The sequence below is a fragment of the Stegodyphus dumicola genome, chromosome 3, assembly GCF_044657685.1.
Source record: "Stegodyphus dumicola isolate Sdum_Otavi_A_Nest chromosome 3, ASM4465768v1".
In the NCBI taxonomy this organism is placed as follows: Eukaryota; Metazoa; Arthropoda; class Arachnida; order Araneae; family Eresidae; genus Stegodyphus; species Stegodyphus dumicola.
The window spans coordinates 189,634,897-189,655,148 of record NC_140770.1 but is presented as its reverse complement, the minus strand read 5'-3'; the positions used below and the strand labels follow the sequence as shown (position 1 = coordinate 189,655,148).

At 33.5% G+C, this 20,252-nt stretch overlaps 1 protein-coding gene across 3 annotated transcripts in view; it reads left to right on the top strand.

The window, feature by feature from the left end:
* Nucleotides 1–20,252, top strand: part of LOC118185412 (nephrin-like) — a 1,505,573-nt gene that overhangs the window by 868,969 nt on the left and 616,352 nt on the right. For all 3 annotated transcript variants that reach the window (XM_085813712.1, XM_085813714.1, XM_085813713.1), the window contains one exon: nt 17,562–17,715. In XM_085813712.1, the coding sequence (XP_085669838.1) occupies nt 17,562–17,715 (154 nt within the window). The remainder of the gene's footprint in view (nt 1–17,561; nt 17,716–20,252) is intronic.

The window sequence follows — 20,252 nt, the reverse complement described above, 5'->3', positions numbered from 1 at the left end:
CAACTCTTGAACGGTTCCATTAAATTTGGGCTTATCTGAAGACAATCGTATTGAGCGTTCCAGATGCATTCAATCAAATTTAAATTAGGAGTAGGAGATGAGTAAGCCTTTTGAATTATGTTGCCGTTTATCAAGAGCATATCGACAACCACAGCGAGATATGATGTCACGTCACCACCCGTCAGAATGAAATAAGAGTTAATGGTACATTATATCATTTATAACGGAAAAGCAAGCCCAACAACGGCCAAGCGGCAAAATCGCGAACACTGGTAGCTCCGACCTGGATTCGATTCCAGGTGAACGGTCTGGCTACATGTCCGCTTCGGTGGTTTTCACCCTGTGTAACGTGTATACGAATCATTTCTTTTAGGAAGTCCTCCACGAAGGCATCCCTCCGTTTAGGCACTGTGTGCTTTGAGATAATCAACTAACTTAAACCGTAACGGAATAGGATTGCAATCTGATATCTGTTTTAGAACTTCACATTCATCCAGCATAATATCTCCATCATCTATATTGATATTCATCATACCGATATCTCCAAAAATTGCTCACAAATTTGCTCTTTGTACCAATATAAAAGACGACGCCCACGAAGATAAGTTAAAAGGTTATAGTAGAATGGCGGCTTAACAAACATTTCACTTTTATGAAGACGCCTGGACAATAAACTTCCATATTTGGCACTTTATTACTCTCTACATATATATCTGCAGTGTTTTTCATTTAACGGTGTTACACGGATAGCAAGAATGTAGATCTGAATATAGATTACGTATAGTTTTTAGATTGACCACTAGTCCTGTGAATAACTAACTGTATTGTTCTTTTGGAAGCTTTCAGCAGCCCCTATGCCATCTTAACGCCATTTCCTAGATCGTTTGCCAGTCCTCAAATTTCTTTTTTTCTTTGGCTTCTCAAATTTTACAATAAAGTTAATCATCAAAATATTTTCCAGTTGCATTTCTTTTATCGTATTAAATCACGAAGTTCATTGAATATTTCTAATAATCATGCTCATAGCTAAAAAAGTTTGGAGATTCTGCCTGAAGCTACGCTTTTGCCGCTTATGTACAATGATGTCACAACTCTATAATTTTCATAAGCATTCTTTCATGCTGATGATTTATGGTTAGATAAATCCCCAAAGGCCATTTCATTCAATTTTTGGATTATGACCTTTAAATTTAGGTTTTACACGCTATTTAAAAAATATTTGTGCAAATCATCAGCTGTTTTACAGAAACATTTTGTATTTAAACCGAAAGTATTAGAAATAAAATCAATTTAAAATAAACATTTAATTAAGTAGTAAAAGATATAACATTCGTTCATTTTCAAAATGTAATAGCTTAGCAATTTATGTGCAATTGCTTAATAAAATTTAAACGCAAACGTTGAAAGGTGTTCAAAATATAATCCTACTTCTATTAAAATGTTATAACTACAGAAATCAGATCAGTTTTTAGATCATAAAATATATTTAACTTTATATACAGCATAACATTGTAATATTTACTTTTATTATATAAAATGTTATGCTTTTTCATTAACATTACAAATCCAAAATGCGAAACAAAAGACTGACAATTAAAATGTTCATTGGAATGGAAATGAGCAATTCGAATATCGTTAATAGGAATTTTGTTGTAAATTAGGAACTGATAGCAATTTTTTTAGATTTGTTCGCAGAGGTTTGTAGAGTGATTAGATTTTTTGGAAAGCAGGAGGCGTTAAAAAATGCAGTGCCCTCGCCGGGACTCGAGCCCTGGAACTCTCCAATACGTATGCTTCCAATTACACAACGAAGGCACGCGAGAAGGAGGGAGAAAATACTTTACATACTCCTTCCTTTAAAGAACGACAAGAGATTAGAGGACCCAGTCGCTAAATCCTGGTGCTGATGAATTATTGGCCACCAACTTTTAGTTTGGACGGCACTTGTAGAATTTTACGAAGCAAGCAAAACGAAGAAATGCGTAGTGCCGTCGCCGGGACTCGAACTTCGGAACTCCCGAATACACTTCGAGGAGCCTTTCAATTACACCGCGAAGGTTTGCAGAAAGGAGGGAGAAAATACTTTATAAGCCAAATATGAATTTTTCATCACCGCTTTTAGCTTTCTCTTAACAAGTCGATTGCTATTACTTAAATTACATAAAATAAACTCTTAAGCATGTTAAAAGAATTACAATTCCTACATGGCCTGTTTTCATATAAATGTATTATTTGCAATATTACTTCATAAAAATTAATTTCCTTTTTGTTTATTCACAATTAAGTTCATCTAGTACACAGTATAAATTATTTAACACAGTATAAATTATTTAACAAAAGCCTGCATTTAAAAACAGTACTTCAAACAGTCAAATATTCTCTTCAGTTAGCATGATAAACATTCAGAACTCATAGCCCTGAGTAGTGTTGCTCAAATGTTAAAGTTTAGAAAGGGCAAAGAAAGATTCTCATTCACGGTGAACTTAACTAATGTGGAAAAATTGTAAGCAGCAAACCAGTTAGAGCGATTCTTCTTTCTCAGCTTGGTTTCCTTCATTGACACCGGCTGCTCTTTGGAGATGGTTAAGGGCATCTCTTTCACTCGTAGAGGTCGATTCTTTTGTGTGGGGGTGGTAGAAGTAGCAGAAATATCTATTGAAGGATACCGATAATAAAGAAGATTTAGCGACCATTCCAGGCGTCGTATTATTGTCACTCGGAATCTCACGATCTTGAAATAACGTCTCCTCTGAAAGATAAAAACAGGAAGAAAAGATGAGTTTCTCGCCTGATAAACTGTTATTTTCTCCTCTACCCTATCACAAAAGTACCGAATTTCGAGCGTAAAAATAATGGAGAACGAGGGAAAACCCGAAACTCCAGATCTGAGGCTGAAAGTACCAAAGATGAAATAGGCAGAAAGGTTGGGGTGGGAGTTTGTAGAAGTGCCTCCTAGCAGAACAGTGGAATCGGAAATGACGCTTTTAACTGCTGGGAAAATAACTTCGTGAGTTAAGATAAATAATAACAAAAAACAAAATAAACAACAAAAAAAAAAAAAAAAAAAACGGTGGGCATATAAATCTCTAGAGCTAAACCATCCAGGTGTTCTAAACTTTATTCTTCGTAGATGGTATTTTTGAGAAAAAGAAGGCATTATCAAACGATTGTTTAGTGAAATGAATTGAGGGGTCTTCCAAACGTCAGTAAAAGATAAAAATATAAAAAAATAAAGAATTGATTAGTACCTAATGATGGAGAGGATAAAGAGGGAATGAAAAAGAATTTCAAATATTCTTTTCCTCCAAAAGGAAAAATTGCATTTTCTCGACGCTATACTTTTTCCCAGTCTAATTTCCCCTGCATTTTCTGGGCATGTTTGTTGGTCTGCTTCCGTTGAATCTACTGTAGATAAGATGCATTTTATTTTGTCGAAGACATATCACAAGAAACTGCGTATCTAATTAAATTACGTCGGCTGCTTACAATGAAATGAATACAGATTTGTTACAATTTTTAAGTAATCTTTTACGTTGGTTTCTAATGCGTTGTATATACTTTGATGTTTAATAAATATTATAAAATACATGATAGCGCTGTGCCTAAAATTATGCGTAATAAGCAAAACTATCTTTTTTCCTTTTTTTTAACATATTATACGCCGTTTAATATGATCACGTTTAATGTTATCATTCGGATATCATTATCAATTTTTCAAATTCTTGCCCGTTTGCATAGTTAAACATGAAAATGCATCTCTTTTTGTGATCAATAATCGGGTGTTATGATGGAAATATTATAGAATAAGTTTTTTTAAACTAAACGTGCCAAATAAAAGAAAGAATTTTCTCAAATAAGGTCAAAGCAATAAATAACGAAAATTGCCAATTGACAGAGATATGTCGTCAAGTTGAGAGATTAGATGGCTAAACAGCTTGGTTCCAATTTCAATCAACCATTTAGAATTAGGCAAAAAAGCAACCTTCGTTTCACTTGGATTTTGAGTAAATCTATCGATTTTGAAGGCGATCAGATGCAATTCTTTCCCTTCTCCTTCAAAAAAAAAAAAAAAAAAAAAAAAAAAAAAAAAAAAAATCTTTGCAAAAATAAGTCCCTGAAAGCGTCCAAGTAAATTAAAGTTGTTTTTTGCTCAATTTAAGATTTTACATTGGCATGTTCTCTTTCAAAGAGAGATGTTATATGAGTATTAAAATTAAGGGTACAGCATCGGTCAAATAAATTCCAGAAATGTTATGGACAGTTCATAAATGAACTTTCGCATTAGAAGTATTATGAACAGTTCAGAAAATTCTTTTTTCTTTTTCTGTTTCTATATTGGGGGCATATTGTAATTAAGCATTTTTGTGAAAGTTCTCTTAGGAAATCAATCTTGCAGTTTTTCAGAAATTCTCACTATTATACCGTATAATTCATGCAAAAATATGTTTTGAAAATGTTTAGAATAAAAATCCTCAGTTAGCTTAGAAAGTTGCCACAGTATAAATATCCTCGATCACTGAAGAATATATAAATCACATTTGTTGACTTACTGATATTCTATAGAAAGCTCAGTAAAATATTTTCAAATTCCAATTCTTAATTTAATATTAATTCCCTCAGGATCCAATGATTGTTTTCCATTGTTCTCGTAAACAATACTAGTCGTGAATCAGCTTAAAGATTAGCACTTAATAACAGAATTAAAGAAGTTTGTCTGTATTTACATTTCCAGCAGCTATAAGTTTTGTAAAAGTCGTAAAGCGAAACACAGAAACTTTGCAATCCTTTAGTGTCTGTTTTGTAGGTACTCTAAAATAAAACACTGAAAGCAGCAATTAAGCTCTAATTAGTGTCACAGTATTTTGCTGTTTTATTGCTAAGGAAGCTAATACCTTGCATTAATAACTTTTTTTTAAAAAGATGGAATTTAAATTTCTGCATTTGCTAGAATATTGGAGAATTAGAATAAAAAGGTTTGCTAAAATTCCTAATAGTTTTCAATAAAATTAACGTAATTAAACTTTGTTCTGAATAGAGCAATCTTATTTACGTCTGAATAGTCTTAGACAGCGGAAACAATATGGCTGAAAAGTTTTACGTGCAGGAGAAAACAAATTAGAATTCTTTACAGAAAGAAATAAATTAGCGCATTTATATTATCAATTAAACCTGAAAGAAAGATCAGTTACGAGTTGTTCTGAACTAAATATTACTAAATTTTAATCAGCGTTCCTCAATAACAATAGACATTTCTACACAAAATTGATTTGGTTCAAATAGCTTCGATAAATATTTCATTTAAAAGACTTTTGAATGAGTTTATTAAACAACGGCAAAATCCACTAAGACTATTTGCATACTAAGAGGAGGAAAGTCTTTATGCAGAATTTATGTCTTGTATGTACACTAGTATGCAAAACCTAAACAGCTTTTTTTGAGTTTGGCCATAATTCCCCAAAACATCAACTGGGAGACATGGAATTCTTATTACAGAGGTACAACGTACTTTTAAAAGGATGAAAAACGTATAGTAGCCCTCCTGAAAAAAGAATCTGTCGCGCACAGTACGGAAAGTATAGAAAAAGTTTTATTAACAGAATGGCATTGGTACAAAAAAACTGTCCGGCCAAGAGGGAAGAAAAACAAATCATAGAATTTCTAAGGAATATGGACCTTACCTAACTGCAATGGTTGCGTTGCATCTTCTGTCGGTACTCAACAACGGGTTACCTAATACTTCTTAGAGTAGAGGTTACTATTTCTCATGGAACGTCTATTTAGGTTGACTGGGGTTCTTCGGAGGTTAAGATCGTGAATCTAGCCGTTTAAAGTGTCCAGCACCTATTCAATGGGATTTAAATAACGGGAGCACACTGGCCAGTCCATTATGCGGATGCCAGACAAGTGGCACCCCAGAAAGGACTCACATGGGGGAAGATGATTTCATGACAGTAATGATCTCCAGTAAGTAAACCTCTATCGAAAATATGGAACTTCGTCCTTACATTCATGATAATGCCTCCTCATACAAGGCATGCCAGGATCCCAATATAAGGATGCCAGATCTTACTCTGATGTTAGTGGGATAAAAATCGTATCCATCTCCATATAAATTAGCACCGAGAATCGTCCGCCAGACTGAAACGACTCTCATATGGAGATGACTCCATTGATGAGATGTCCAGTAAATGGTTCCGATCCGATGGGCTGCTGCCAGTGGTACGTAGCGTTCATGACTGTGGGCTAATAGACTACGTTTATGAAGTCGTCTGGCCACATTAACCAGGGACACCTGCCGTTCGGTTGCCTTGCAGAACTAGAATGCCTGGAAATGGGCCTTCATTTCATCTTTTTAAATTCCCTTGCAATGTGCACGCTGGTTCATCGCGTTTTGCGTGTCCTGAAGTACTTTCTCAGGCCATGGTGCTAATTTTGCGTGTGCATCACCTTTATAATGAGTTGGATTTTATAGTACTGTTCGTATTAAGCCCTTTCCAAAACTCTCATAGTTGTATGTTGAAAAATCAGTTTACTGCTTAGTTTTGCACACTGATGTATATTGCACATGAAGGAGAAGTATGAAAGCTGCAGCGCTGCAACCTGCTTGCTAAAACTTGAACCTGGGCTCAATATGAATTTTGGCTGGGTTACCTGTGGGTCTCAGAAAGCTGGTAAAGAGCTCTCACGATAATAATCGAATTAAATCAAAATGTAATTATCATTCTATACTGAGCTTTGACAGTCGCACGAGAAATGTGTTGTAGGAAGAGCGTGAAGTTATAGCAATAATTAATTACAGTTGAAGCTCGCGATAACGAACTTTGAACGATTCGAAGTTTGGTTCGCTATAACCGGTGGCTGGCTAAGTGTAATACCCGATAAGAAAAACTGATTACTTCACATAAAACCTCTAAAAATAAATGACGAATTACCCCCCTCCTAAAAAATACTATTAGTATTGTTACATCTACCTAAGGAAGTTAATAATAAATATAATACAAAAATATCATGTTTAGGTTTAATTACAATTATTCTTAAGTAGAAAATTCATAATTTTGATTCTTTTCTAGAATTACCACCTTAGAGTTATGAAAATTTATTTTATCAATAATAATATAAAACATTAAAAATGATTAAAAATATTGATGAAATTACGTTTAACCTTTAGTTATATCTGAATTAAAATATATTCTCTAATTTTCTGTTGGCGTGATGCAGATTGCAGGAACATTTTATCCATGATTGCTGAAAAAAAAAATCAAACTTTTTATCTAGAATATACTTTTTTGCAAAAGACCTAAAGAATGTAAACTCTTACTCGGAGTACATAACTTAATAGTCTGCTTCTGACACCTCAGTTAAGAATTTAATGGAATCAAAGAACCCATTCATGTTTAGTTCAATGATTATTAACATCGTATAGGGTCCCAAGATATACTTTTTGTATCCTCGTTTTCATAGATTTCGGTTCACAACACAGAAAAGTCGAAAGTGTTTCCCGTTACAGATCAAATGCGTTATCAATCTAAATATGGATTATTATAAGAGTTATTTTTTTTTCTTTTAAACTCGCGGAAAGTATGGAAAAAATGATAAAAACACAAAAGAGTTTCCATGAAAGATTTCCATATAGTTCTGCAAATTCTATCCTCATTTTTCATGTCTCTGAAGGTTCGCTAATAGTACATAAAATAATATTAACTGTACAGTAATTTGACCAGGACTTAAAGTTACATTTCCTACATCCTGAGGTTTGATATAAGCCCAAAAAAGCTTTTTTTTTTCTTTTTTCACGGATGATTTAAAACGGGATTTGAAAAGTGATGCAGACATTCAAATTCCTTCGACGTAAAATACCGTTAGACAAGTAACGTCTTTCCGTTGCTAGGCTACGCAAAGGCGGAGAAACCTCCTCGTGCATAGAATATCCGCACTTGAAGATGCACGCGGTGTTAATGTTATTGGAACGCTTTGAAATCGTTGAGTTTGTTAATCAAAAATGTGTTTCAAAATGTGGATGCCTCTAGGTACCGTTATTTTTCACAATGCTAGAAAAATCCTTACATTCATACAAATTTTCCATTATTTAATTTCTTTAAATATAACGCAGGGTTGTAATTTTTAGCGGCAACAATTTGAAAAGTGATTTACATTCTCATAGTGAACAAACGCAAAATGCCAAAGCGAAAGTAATAGCCCTTCCGGACTGATTCCCATTTGGGCTATTTTCAGAGTGCGAGAAACATACATAAATACTACATGCATATTCTTCATTATTTATTTCTTTGAATAATAACACAGAGCCGTAATTTGGGTGCCAGCAATTTGAAAAGTGATACGCCGTTTATTGTGAACCAATAAAGTCACTTCTCTTATTACAAATAATCTGTATAGTACGACTAACCCTCTGGCTGCTTAATCCGCGATTTCTACGGGCAACTCAAATGTAGCAAAATCTGCTCATCCGGCGATTTCCGCGAGCATGTGTTTTTCTTCCGTTATTGAGGAGCGCATCCCGTTTTTTCCCCCTTTAACCAGTGAAATAAATTATATACAGTATTAGACGTTTAGTTTACGCTTTATTCAACAGATATCGTTAATTGCCCACTAAAGTACAGAGTCTGAAAGCACGTGGTATTACCGCTCAAACTCCACATTTTTCTTACAGAAATGGCTGCTAGAGAACATTCAAAGACTATCTTGATTATTTAATTAAATTATTGAATTATTAATTAGATTTATTGATTAGATTAATAATTAGACTGATTATTAATTAGATTTATTGAATCTGGTGCAAAGACTGTGAAGTTGGACTTTGCCTTGAACCCTGTTTTGAACTCTGTCATAATAAACTGCATTTCTAAGATATTTTTTCCTCAGTGCTTTATATTTTCTTAAATTTTATATATTTTACTTTTTTATATTATGCAATAAATAGAAATTAACTGTAATTTGACTGAAATTTATTTAAAAAAAATTTTTTTGGGGTGGTAACATCTGAAATTGGTTTCTCTGGCAACTTAATTACTCATGATAAAAATCTACATACAAAAAAAATATTTTCTAGAAATGAAAAATTAATTTTTCATTTCTCCAATATATATAGATTTAAAATAAGAAAAAAAACATACACAATTTTTGAAGCGATTTCGGTCCACATATTGAGCAATCAGTGGGCTAATGTTTTATGGTTGCGAAATTTAAATATTGCATAAATATAATTTTAATTACTATCTGTCGACTGACATATCGTTTCTGAATGACCTTATAAAGATGATAGGATAACTCACAAAAACTGAAATTATCTTTAATGAGATATGCAAACTTTCGTAAACTACATCGTGACATTCCCAATGGAATTAAATTTATGCATTGAAATTTATCAAAAGTAATAAAATATCTGATATTTTCGAAGACTAGCCTCAAAATTCAAATTAGATTTGTTCTCATATCATCCACTTATTAACTGAGACCACCGCTTCCTTCTTTCCCTAATAGCGTCCGCAAAATTTATTGTTTAAGAAACTTTCAAGAAGATATATTTTCATACACCAGGTTGCTAAAAGTTAATGCAACTTCCTTAACAGTGAATCAATCGGCTGTTTCGGCAGATTTTCTACCGTCACTATATGACGTGACAGCGAAACATTTTAGCATAATATTTACATATTTAAGTTTCACTTTAAACTTCAAGGATACTCCATTAGTTTAGTTTAAGGTGTTAAATGATGTGAAAAGAGGTCTTTAGCGAAATTCCGTGCTCCCTTTAACGCGGCGTGAAAGATGGTGCTAATATGCTCTCAATTTACTCGTATTTCAAATTAATGTGTTTCAAGAAGCGCTTGTCGTCTTTTATTATGAGTTGCTCAATATTCTGTTGCAAAGTCTGTTACGAAAGAATTTAAACACCTATTTCAGAGGCAATTTTGAATTTTCTTTCAAATATTTGTAATGTATTTGACATTAATTATAAATATATTGTTAAAGCTCGATATATCAAGAAATATCAACTAAAACCGATATATAAACTTTGTATAAAATATAAAAAAAAGGAAATGACAAAACATTATTATTATTATTATTATTATTGTATTTTATACAAAACTGCCACCCATTCAAGATATCAACTATTATTTAGATATATTTTTAACGAAATTTTTATTCGTTTGGTAAATTTGGTATTATGTTTTCGACGAAGATTTTTTTTGATATGCGGAAGAGAAAAAAAATTCGAAATTTTACCGAAAATGTAATTTTAATTTTATTCGTGGAAGTACAGAGTGCGGCAGCTTTGATAGTGTAATTTGACTTGCGTAGCACAATGACTTACTGCATGAATGCGCGCCAGCTCGTGCCACGTTCGTGTACTAATGAGCTGCTATTTCGAGTGTATGGATCAGTGGAGAGCACAGTATCGTGCCTTTGCTGTTGAAAGTTATTTCAAGAATAACTACTCTGATATTGCTACCCAGCATCTATTTCGGCAACATTTCAACTTGGGACGTCATGGGAAAGTTCCAGATGTACGGACCATTGCGACAGACATTTCCAGGTAGAGTAATTTCTCGTTTTGGTGACATTTCCTAGCCGCCCTGCTCACCTGATCTTTCATGTGCAGACTTTTTCCTTTGGTTCCACCTCAAGCAAGAAGTTTTCCGAACGGCATGTTAATATTCAAAACTGATTGTCATATCATCGATTCGAGTTTTAGTGCCTGAGAATGCCGGAGAAAGCACAGATGCTTGATAATGTGACCCTTGAATTGTTTCTTTCACAACTAAAACGAAAAACTGTCGCCTTATAAGGTGCCGCCAACGAAAGTCGCTACTCTTTTTTTTTTTTTTTAACTGTGATGAATTTCATGGATATGAACTTATTCAGATCAGGAAGGTAAACAACCACTCCTGAGTTGACGGATCGCATCTGAACTGCTGTCTGCAATATCCCAGGGAATACATTACGCCGAGTTATGGTACGCTTCCAACACCGCCTAGAGATGAATGTCTTGTGCAGAGGGGGCATCATTTGACAGGCATCATATTCAAAAAGTAATCCACGCTATGGACAATGACTTACACATTAGTAAATGGCATACATTTAACTATTAATTGACATAAGAGGTAATAAATAAATTACAGTTTCTGCCTTATGATGTGTTTTTAATATCCTACTATGAACGCTGTTGCACCCTATATATAAGAATTTATTGCCATTTGTGCGATAACAATCACTTTCGTGTATTGTCTGTTTTATTATTAGCAAATGCCTCATTTTTTTAACTTTGTTTGTAGTGTATTACATTAAAACAAATTAATTTATCATTTTCTTGATGTAAAGATAAAAAAATATAAAGAAAACTCCTACATGATTAAAATTCAAATTGTTATATGTGCATGGCTAATTTTAGTTTCCTCTTCCATACCATCTACCAAATTAAAATTAGTTAACAATGATTTCACTTCATCTATTTCAATTATTAATTAATAATGAAACAAGCGACTGTGAGTGTTCAGTTTCATTGATTTAAACCCTTATCAGATGTTCAGCGCCAACTGTAAGGCTTTCTTACTCACCCAGATTCTTATTGCTTTGGGAAAACTAACAAGTCGTCTTAGATAAAGGAAACTAAGTTGAACTACTTTATAAATTCTTCAAATTCGCTTTTTGAATTGACAGCATGAATGTAGAGATATAGAGAAACAAAAAACGAAAAAATAAAGGTAACATTAGTAACGTTTCACACAACCATTTCTACGACATGACGATAGGATTGACGTTCCAAATAATTCAGCTGCTATACTTTAGTGACTAATATCACATAGATCGAGAATAAAAATGCTTTACAACTGGGGACTTCTTTTGTTTTATTGTTTAGCTATTTTCTTCTAATTTCGCATAACACTGACATTTTATTTGCTAAACATATTACTTCAGTTCAATTTTCCCAAGTGTTTTATCTTTAATTTCTTAGACCACAACAGGTTACTGTATTGAAATACTTTCTGGTGAGAGTTGATATCTGTACACTAACGTATTCAAAATACTATTTTCTGGTGGCTCTGGAATGCATACTCTGTATTTTACCATTCATCAATATTGACTCTTGAGCTTCTATGCAATATGATACCAGGTACATGATAAGTTATGGAAGCTCATTTCGCTTAGGAATAAATCCTCCGAATTATATTCAACCACAAATTTCTGACGTGAAATTAAAGTTGCTATGTGGCTCGAACAAAATTTTCTGAAATACGATCATGACTTAATGAAAATCTGCTTGACTAAAAGAACTGCTTGTTGGGATCCTTTATCGTGAATTAAACTCATTTACGGAGAACATTTAGAACATGCAAAATTAAAGCCATCCTGTCGTTGAATAAGACCTCTTCCGCTAATGATGTTGATAAAGATGAAGGGAGACCAAAGGTAACTAAATTGGACCATTGGCTGCAACCAAGCTGTATCATCCGGAATAGCTTCAAAAGCATATTCGCAATAAGGAAGTGTATAGCGATTTGCCAGGGAAAGTTCTTTATGTTGATCATAGGAACAGTAGAAGCAGTTTCAAAAGGAATTTAATCTGTATCTGTTTGGGTAGTTTATTTAAAATCAGATGAACACATGTTTGGGCTGTTCCTCAGTGTGTATAAATAGAGCTAAGATACATGCAAGGTATATCCAAGTACTTAAAAAAATAACATTTCTTACCTCCGAAAACGTGCAAGCAACTCAGAAAAAAAATATATTTATTCCAAATCTAAATTTTAACTCTCACTACTGCCTAACCGATGTGTGTAACAAGAATACGGATAGTATACATTTTTATATCTTCTTATCGAAACTCTATTAAACCATAATGCTTTCATTAGCACTATGAAGTACAAAGCAAACTGACGCATTACCTTGCTTCAAGGCTGAAACAGATTATGCAAAAACGTCTCAAACGAACCAAATTCATTAGGAAGTAGCGGATGTATATGGTTTTCAAATCAATACCACATCCATTCGCGACTTGATTGATGCTAATTGTACCAACTTGTAAGATCACACCCATCTGGTTGATGGTAATCTGCAAAAATTTCAATTTTGATCGCAAAAAAGACTGTGTAAGAAGATTGTGAAATGATTTACAACAACCGCAGAGTGATAAACTATGAGCAGAAGTCTAACAACAATTTATTAGCGATGAAAACATTTCGATATAATTTAGTGACCAAGGAATGGATTTCTGTTATTCGGAAATAAATTATTTATTAGAACGTCCAGGGTAGTGATTAGGATCTGGATGAATTTGCTGAAAAAAATTATGATGTATCTATATCGTATTATAGTACGCCGTGCAATAAAATTAACTTTAGAGCAGACATTAAGTGAATTTGAAGATAGCAAAAATTAAGTGAATTTGCTTTTTGAATCTCTTCATATATTATGACTTGCATTATCAAAAATAATAATTATTTCTACAGCTTGAGTTATCGATTAATTTTTAGTTTTAGACAAATAAATAACAAAATAAAAAAAAATCTGAAAGTTTTCAGATTTTATATTACGCCCAATGGGGCTTTTTTTAACATTTTGTTTGTTGTCTTTATTTATTAAATATCACGTTTTTCGCACTTAAATCATAAAATTCAATTCAACAGCAATGTCACAAAATAATTTAAAAACAGCATATATTTAGAATTACCGATACACAATCTCGCGCGCTGGAGTTATTTTTTTGTTCATACAGTGTTGCCATTCCTCGCTTTGAAATCGTTGAGTTTGTTAATCAAAAAATCTTTAAAGTTTTTCCAAATTATGAAAAAAAAAATTTAAAACAAATTCCAAATTTTTACTTCCAGATGTCCATCCGAATATGAACACATAGATTATATATATGTGTTCATATTCGGATGGAGGATTACGTTATTCAAAATTTGATGGCTCTAGGTAACGTTGTCTTATGCAGATTCTTCAGTATTTAACTGCTTCAAATATAACACAGAGCGATAATATTTGGTGGCAACAATCTGTAAAGTTACAGGATGTTTACAGTGATTTGACGCATAATGTTAAAACGAAATTAAAAGTCCTTCTGGGTTAACGCCCTTTCGGATAATAGTTTATATTTCTAAGAAAGCTAAACTGACTTTATACTCATTCGATTATAATTATATTTTATTATCACAAGTTCTGAACTTTGAATAAATATGATTATTTCCAGTTTCGGAAATGAAATTGTTTGAACATATTCTGTAAAATACCTTGAACTAGATAAAATACTGCTTATCTAATTATGCTTTGAATTGCTTCATTTAAACAAAAATATAATTATCCTAATTCATGGCCATGCTTACATAAGATTGCCTCTTAATTAAACAACAGAAAAGAATTATCATTTGCCACAGTTACATCGTTACAAAATATGCATTTTAGTATACAACTCACGTGACCTATTAATTACATTTGTACATGTCTTATCTTAATTAGCAAAAACGAAGGTACTTCAAGTCAGATGTAATCAATACTGCAACCTCTCACAAAATGGTTATTGAAAAGGCCGAAGTATAATTTATTCATCATTAATCAAGGGCACGATCATGGAAAGCAGCATGTGCCTCATCAGAGAGCAAATCGTCCGGAAATGAAGCAACGCCTAACGACCACGGGAATGCTCTTTAAAAAAATATGTTCTCCTCGTGTCACAACTTTTCTGTTCTTTAAAAGTTTATTAAAGATGCCTTTTCACTTGAAATATTACTAATTAGTTACAAGGTACCTGCGGCATCTTAAAGTTTAATCTCGGTTCATTTGGTTATAAATTTGATTCCTTATCAGGAGATACTCAAAGTAATGTTGTAAAAATCTACAACTTTTAAATTAAATATTGTGGAATTCCACATTAATTAGTTACCTCATTTCAAAGGATTTTCATTAAAATATCAAGAGGTTTATTGTGGAAATCTATGTAAACAAGAGAATAAGAAAAATATAAATAAAACACGATCTTAACCTAAGGCGTGCTTAGTGTGCTTCATATTTGTAGGATAGAATGATAAAAGAGTTAGTTAAAATATTTGCGGTAGTATTTATTGATTATTCTTGCATAAAATGCAATGCCATTTACTAGTATTTACTGTATTATCGTAATATGGGAATGCTATTAAAATAGACTTCCCGAAGAAAATGTTTGATAATTAGGAAATTATTCAGTACGTGAAACTTTTACGACAAAAAAACAGTCAAAGAAACCTTTGGAAGTAGTTTTTATTAGAGCGTGGCATAATTAAGTGACGCAAAAAGCGTATGCCGTTTGGTTTTTAGCCTACAAAACTCGAGTTTTTAAGCTTCATGTTAAATCAGTTTCGTTTCATTTGATTACTGAAAAGCATTTTAGGGCTATTTGCCTAAGAAAAATGATGTCTTCGTGGACGACTTTCTAGGGGAAACTCGCTCCTGTTAATGTTACAGGTGGGGAAAACCACGTAAACACCCATGCAATCAGACTGTTTACCTGGAATCGAAGCCAGGTAGGAACTACCAGCGTTCAGTGACTTGCTCCACCGCTTGTGAGCCCAAGCTTCAAATCAGAGTATAGGGAACGAGTTAATTCTGAGAGGTACAAGTTTGGCTTAAAGGTCCTAAGTTTTTTCACCAAAAAAAATTAAAAAAAAAAAAAAAAAGGTTTCCTTTTCCCTGCTATTGGTTATTTAGAATTCTAATTACAGTATTATAGGACAGTATTTTTTTGTCCTCTTTTTTAATAGCGTTATGTTTTTCTTCTCTTCCCGTTTGTACGGGATTCATCGATTTGGAGTGAATAACGACGTCACTTAATGAAGTATCGAAACACAGTTTATTAGCCAGCATTATTCAAGACAGCTAAAAAATACTTTTACAGTCGTCGAAGAATTACTGTAAACATGCTGAAACAATCAGCTACACAGCCACCAGGCTATGAACGGTGGAGACAGCTTCACGGCAAAGCACTAGAGTACAGCTCCCAACCCTACTCGGTCATTCTTGGAACTGTACGCACTCTCGAGACTCTCCACGCTACAACTTGGGATGAACTCGACGATCCACTAGAGTACAGCTCCCGACTCGGTTCAGTCGTTCTCGGAACTCAACACACTCTAAGATGAAACTGGACGATGCACTAACTTGCGAAACACTAAAAGATTATCTCGATGCACTCGACGACCAACTCGGCACTAGACACTTGCTCACTGATTGACTATCAACCCGCTAGACGAGACATTAACTAACTCTCCTCGTACAAGCAGGGTTTATATAGTAGCTTTTAGCTTGTGTTCGAGAACATTCTAGGCTAAACCAGTAAGAAATCGTTTCAGAAGTTCCTTCATCCGTCCTTGGCATATCGCCAGTTTTGTCGCAAAATGGGTGATTTCTAGCCAAATGTGGCAACCGTAAATCTGCTTTGCAGGGAAGCTATCTTACCGCGGCTGGACATTTCATAACAATATTATGTGTAGCTTTTTAAAATTTTGCTAGAGAAACACACAATCATATTATTAGAAACATAATTGTTGATTCACTCTAATGAACGATTAATGCATTTTTTTAAGTGCAATGAACATGAAATGTAGTTGCATAGAATATCAGTAGTTAATGGTTCAATTAAGAGAAATCATATTAATGCTGTTGTTTGCTTTAATGTCCTTTGCAAAGAAAAGCAAATCCTTTACTCAACAAAGAAATTTTCCATAAATGTAGCTAGTATTTTAATTCGAAATTTTGTAAATACATAGAATATTAACAATAAATAGAACATTATAATACAAACTCTTTACTTCTAACATCGAAAAGCTACAAAAGTTTTCTATACTCATAAATATCTTTTTTAATCCAATGGCGGGCACTTGCCTATTCAGCACTGGCCACTCTTAAACCAGAAGTGGTAGCCATTTTACTGTGAAGGAACCTTATAGGGGGCCAGCGTTGCCTCCTATCAAGGAACGGGCAATTACAATCGTGCCTTCTCCGGGACTCGAATATATATATATATTGTCCGTAAAGAATTTATAAGCAAAAGTCACGAATTTGCTACCGTATGAATATATGCTAAACAAGTTTCTGAATACCCATCACGCATGTTATTTGGCCTACTGAAGAATGAACGAATATAAAGTTAATGAATAATTCGTATTTATTTAGAAGTTGAAGCTCAGCCACTGAAAAAAAATCTAGGGTTCAGTGCGATATGTCTTCTCCTCGCGACTAATAATTAAAGATATGCTTAAAGTATATTAGGTTAATGCAGTCCTTATTTGCCCTTATTTTTGTCTAAAAGATCTTCAAAAATAAAAGAAATAAGTACATAAATAATTAGATTATACTTTTTTCTTAGTGTAGCTTTACAAATTGTCGACATTCACCGCATAAAGTAGGAAAAAAAAAATGATACATTTCTTTTTTTTTTTCCTTTTTCGTTTATTGATGCTAAAATATTCGCAGGCAACAGCTTAAGACATGATCATTGGTCCTCTTTTTTTGCTTCAAAGTGCATTTTCTTTGGGCTAACATTCTGAAAAGATTATTGTGTTTTCTTTTTTCAGATCAGCACGCCAGTGATGACTTCCGGTAGCGGTGTGTCCAGCGAATTGGTGATCCGCGTCCAGCTGAGCGACAATGGAGCCTTCTACCGCTGTGAAGCCAATAACTCGGCTCTGAAGAAACCCCTTTCTGCCTTTGTTCGTGTCAGAGTGCGATGTAAGTGTACCCTTGGTCTCTGTTCTCTTTCCCCTAAATGCTCGGTCACGTGTCGTTGATGCTTCCTTTTTTCTGCTTGAAGCTTAGGAAGATAATGTAAGAATTTTCTAAAGATGGTAAAAATGCAGTGATGTCAAGAATTTTCTCTTCTTTGGTTAGAAGCAAAAAGCTTTCTTTTCTACCTTCCACTCCCATCCCCCGAAGCAAAAAAGAACAAAGATAAAAAAAAAAAAAAAAAAAAAAAAAAAAAAAAAAAAAAAAATCGGTAAAATTCTAAATTAATTATTGCCGATGAACTCCTAACAATGAGACTAGAAGAGAAACACGCTAATATGACAATCAAAATCGTAAAAACAACCTTGTATATACTTACGCTAAATACAAGGTTGTTTTTACGATTTTTGATTCCTAACGATGATTTAATTAGTAGACCTAAGAAGTAAATAACAATTGGGATATGGGTTATAACTGACAAAAGCGTATTATTGCAACATTGATTAGAATCTTTAGAATTCTGGAGCTTCGAGCACGGAAACAACAAATATTATTATTGTAATTAATAGTTGTACAGCCACAGAAAAGATTCATTGTTCTTCAAGTATAATTAAGAAATCAGTTTTGAATATTATATCCTACTTAAGGCATTTGATAGCATCATATGCTTATCATGTTATCTGATAAAGAATAAAAGTTAATTTATGCATTAATACTTAATATCGCTAAATCTCTCAGATTAAAAAAAAAAAAAAAAAAAAAAAAGGAGAGAGAGAGAGAAAAAAACAAAAGAAAACGAAAAAGAATTGTCACAAAGGTTTGTGAAAAAAATATTTTCAATTAGAAAACGAATTACAAGGATGAACAAATATCAATCCAAGATTGTTTTTTTGCCTGATTTCTGCAGATCATGCAATAATTGTGAACAGCAGTTTCATGGCTTTTCACGAAAAACTTAATTAGGATATAATGTATGAAATTCATGCTAAATTTCAAAAGCAAGAAATATTCAACATTTCCCTAAATGCAAGTTCAAATTATATAAATCTTGTAATAAAATATGGATTCGAGTTACATACATTTTTACCTACAAATTATTGTATTGCTTTCTACTTACGAGGTTATAACTTGATTTTAAATGCTTTCAAGACAGATACTTTACTTGAAAAATACGAAGGAAAGAATCATGAACAATAAACGCATACGCATTTAGAATAATTCTAGAAGATAGCAGAAAATAATAATTCTCGTCAGAAATTATTATCTTAAATAGATTTGCAATATACATAGGGTTACGAATTTTTAAAAGATTATAGTTGAATTCTAGCTGAGATTTAACTATCAGCAGACTTTTCTGAAATATAATACGCCAAAAAAGCAGGTTATTTGTTTTTTTTTTTTTTTTTGGCTAATTCATTTTGTAAATAAATCCATAGTGACTTCTGTTCTCCTTCAAAAGGCGGACACTAGCCATTATAGGCGTTGGCTTCTACTAAAGTCGGAAGCGGTGGTCACCTTATAATGGACGCACTTAAATAGACATTTTACCAAGGAGAAGGTGCACCCAGACCTAGCTGTTAAAACATACACAGTTAAACACCCCAGCCCTTAGTGGCGATCTGAGGAGTCTAAACCCTCCGATCAACCCATGGAGGAAAGAAACTTCCTACCTCCATGAATCAAGCCAGGAGGACAGAAAATCTCAAAATCTGGGTAAATACAACGTTTAATCACAATCGTCAATAAATATCTTTTCGTGCAAATCAAGGGGGTCTGTGGCCCCAGTATTGACCAGGGGAGTCAATCCCCGAACAACCTTGTAAATCTAATCATGTAGCTCCCCACAACCAAGGGGCAGACAAGACAGTACCATATGGTCCCTGCCGAGCCTGAAGCTACGTATAAACGTCGGTTCTATAATATAGAAAGTTTATAGATATTGATATAGCCAGAAGGTTGGGATTGCTCCCAGTCAACCACCGGGCGAGACAATTTGCATCCATGCCTGTTCTGGGATTCGAACCCAGTCCTTTCGGTACGACAGGCAGTGTCACTAATCACATTCCCATCTGGGAGGCCATAAAGAAGAGTGAAAAAATTCTTTCCTTGCGTCCCGTCAATGAAAATAACACTAGGGAAGGAAAGAAAAAAAAGATAAAATTTAAACATGTACTTAACAATAAGTGTACACGTGGAGTAAGGGAAACACAAGATCATTGGGTTTCTATCTGCTCTTTCTCATTTTATTTGCATTACAAATTTTAAAAAAAATCAGATATTATAGTGTATCAAAAATGTGTAATTAGTATATCTTCTCTTAGCAACAAAATCATAATAGTCATGTGAAATGTTATAACCAATGGATAGTTAAGATGATACAACTTTCAAATGCCTCATATAACAACATTTATTACCTGAGATGCCACTAGACGAAATAATAACAGTATTAAGAAATAAACAAGAACTTTTAAATAATTCAAGTGGTCAATAACAGCATAGAAAAGGCGAAATACAGCAATTTTTGACATACTGGCAAAGCACGA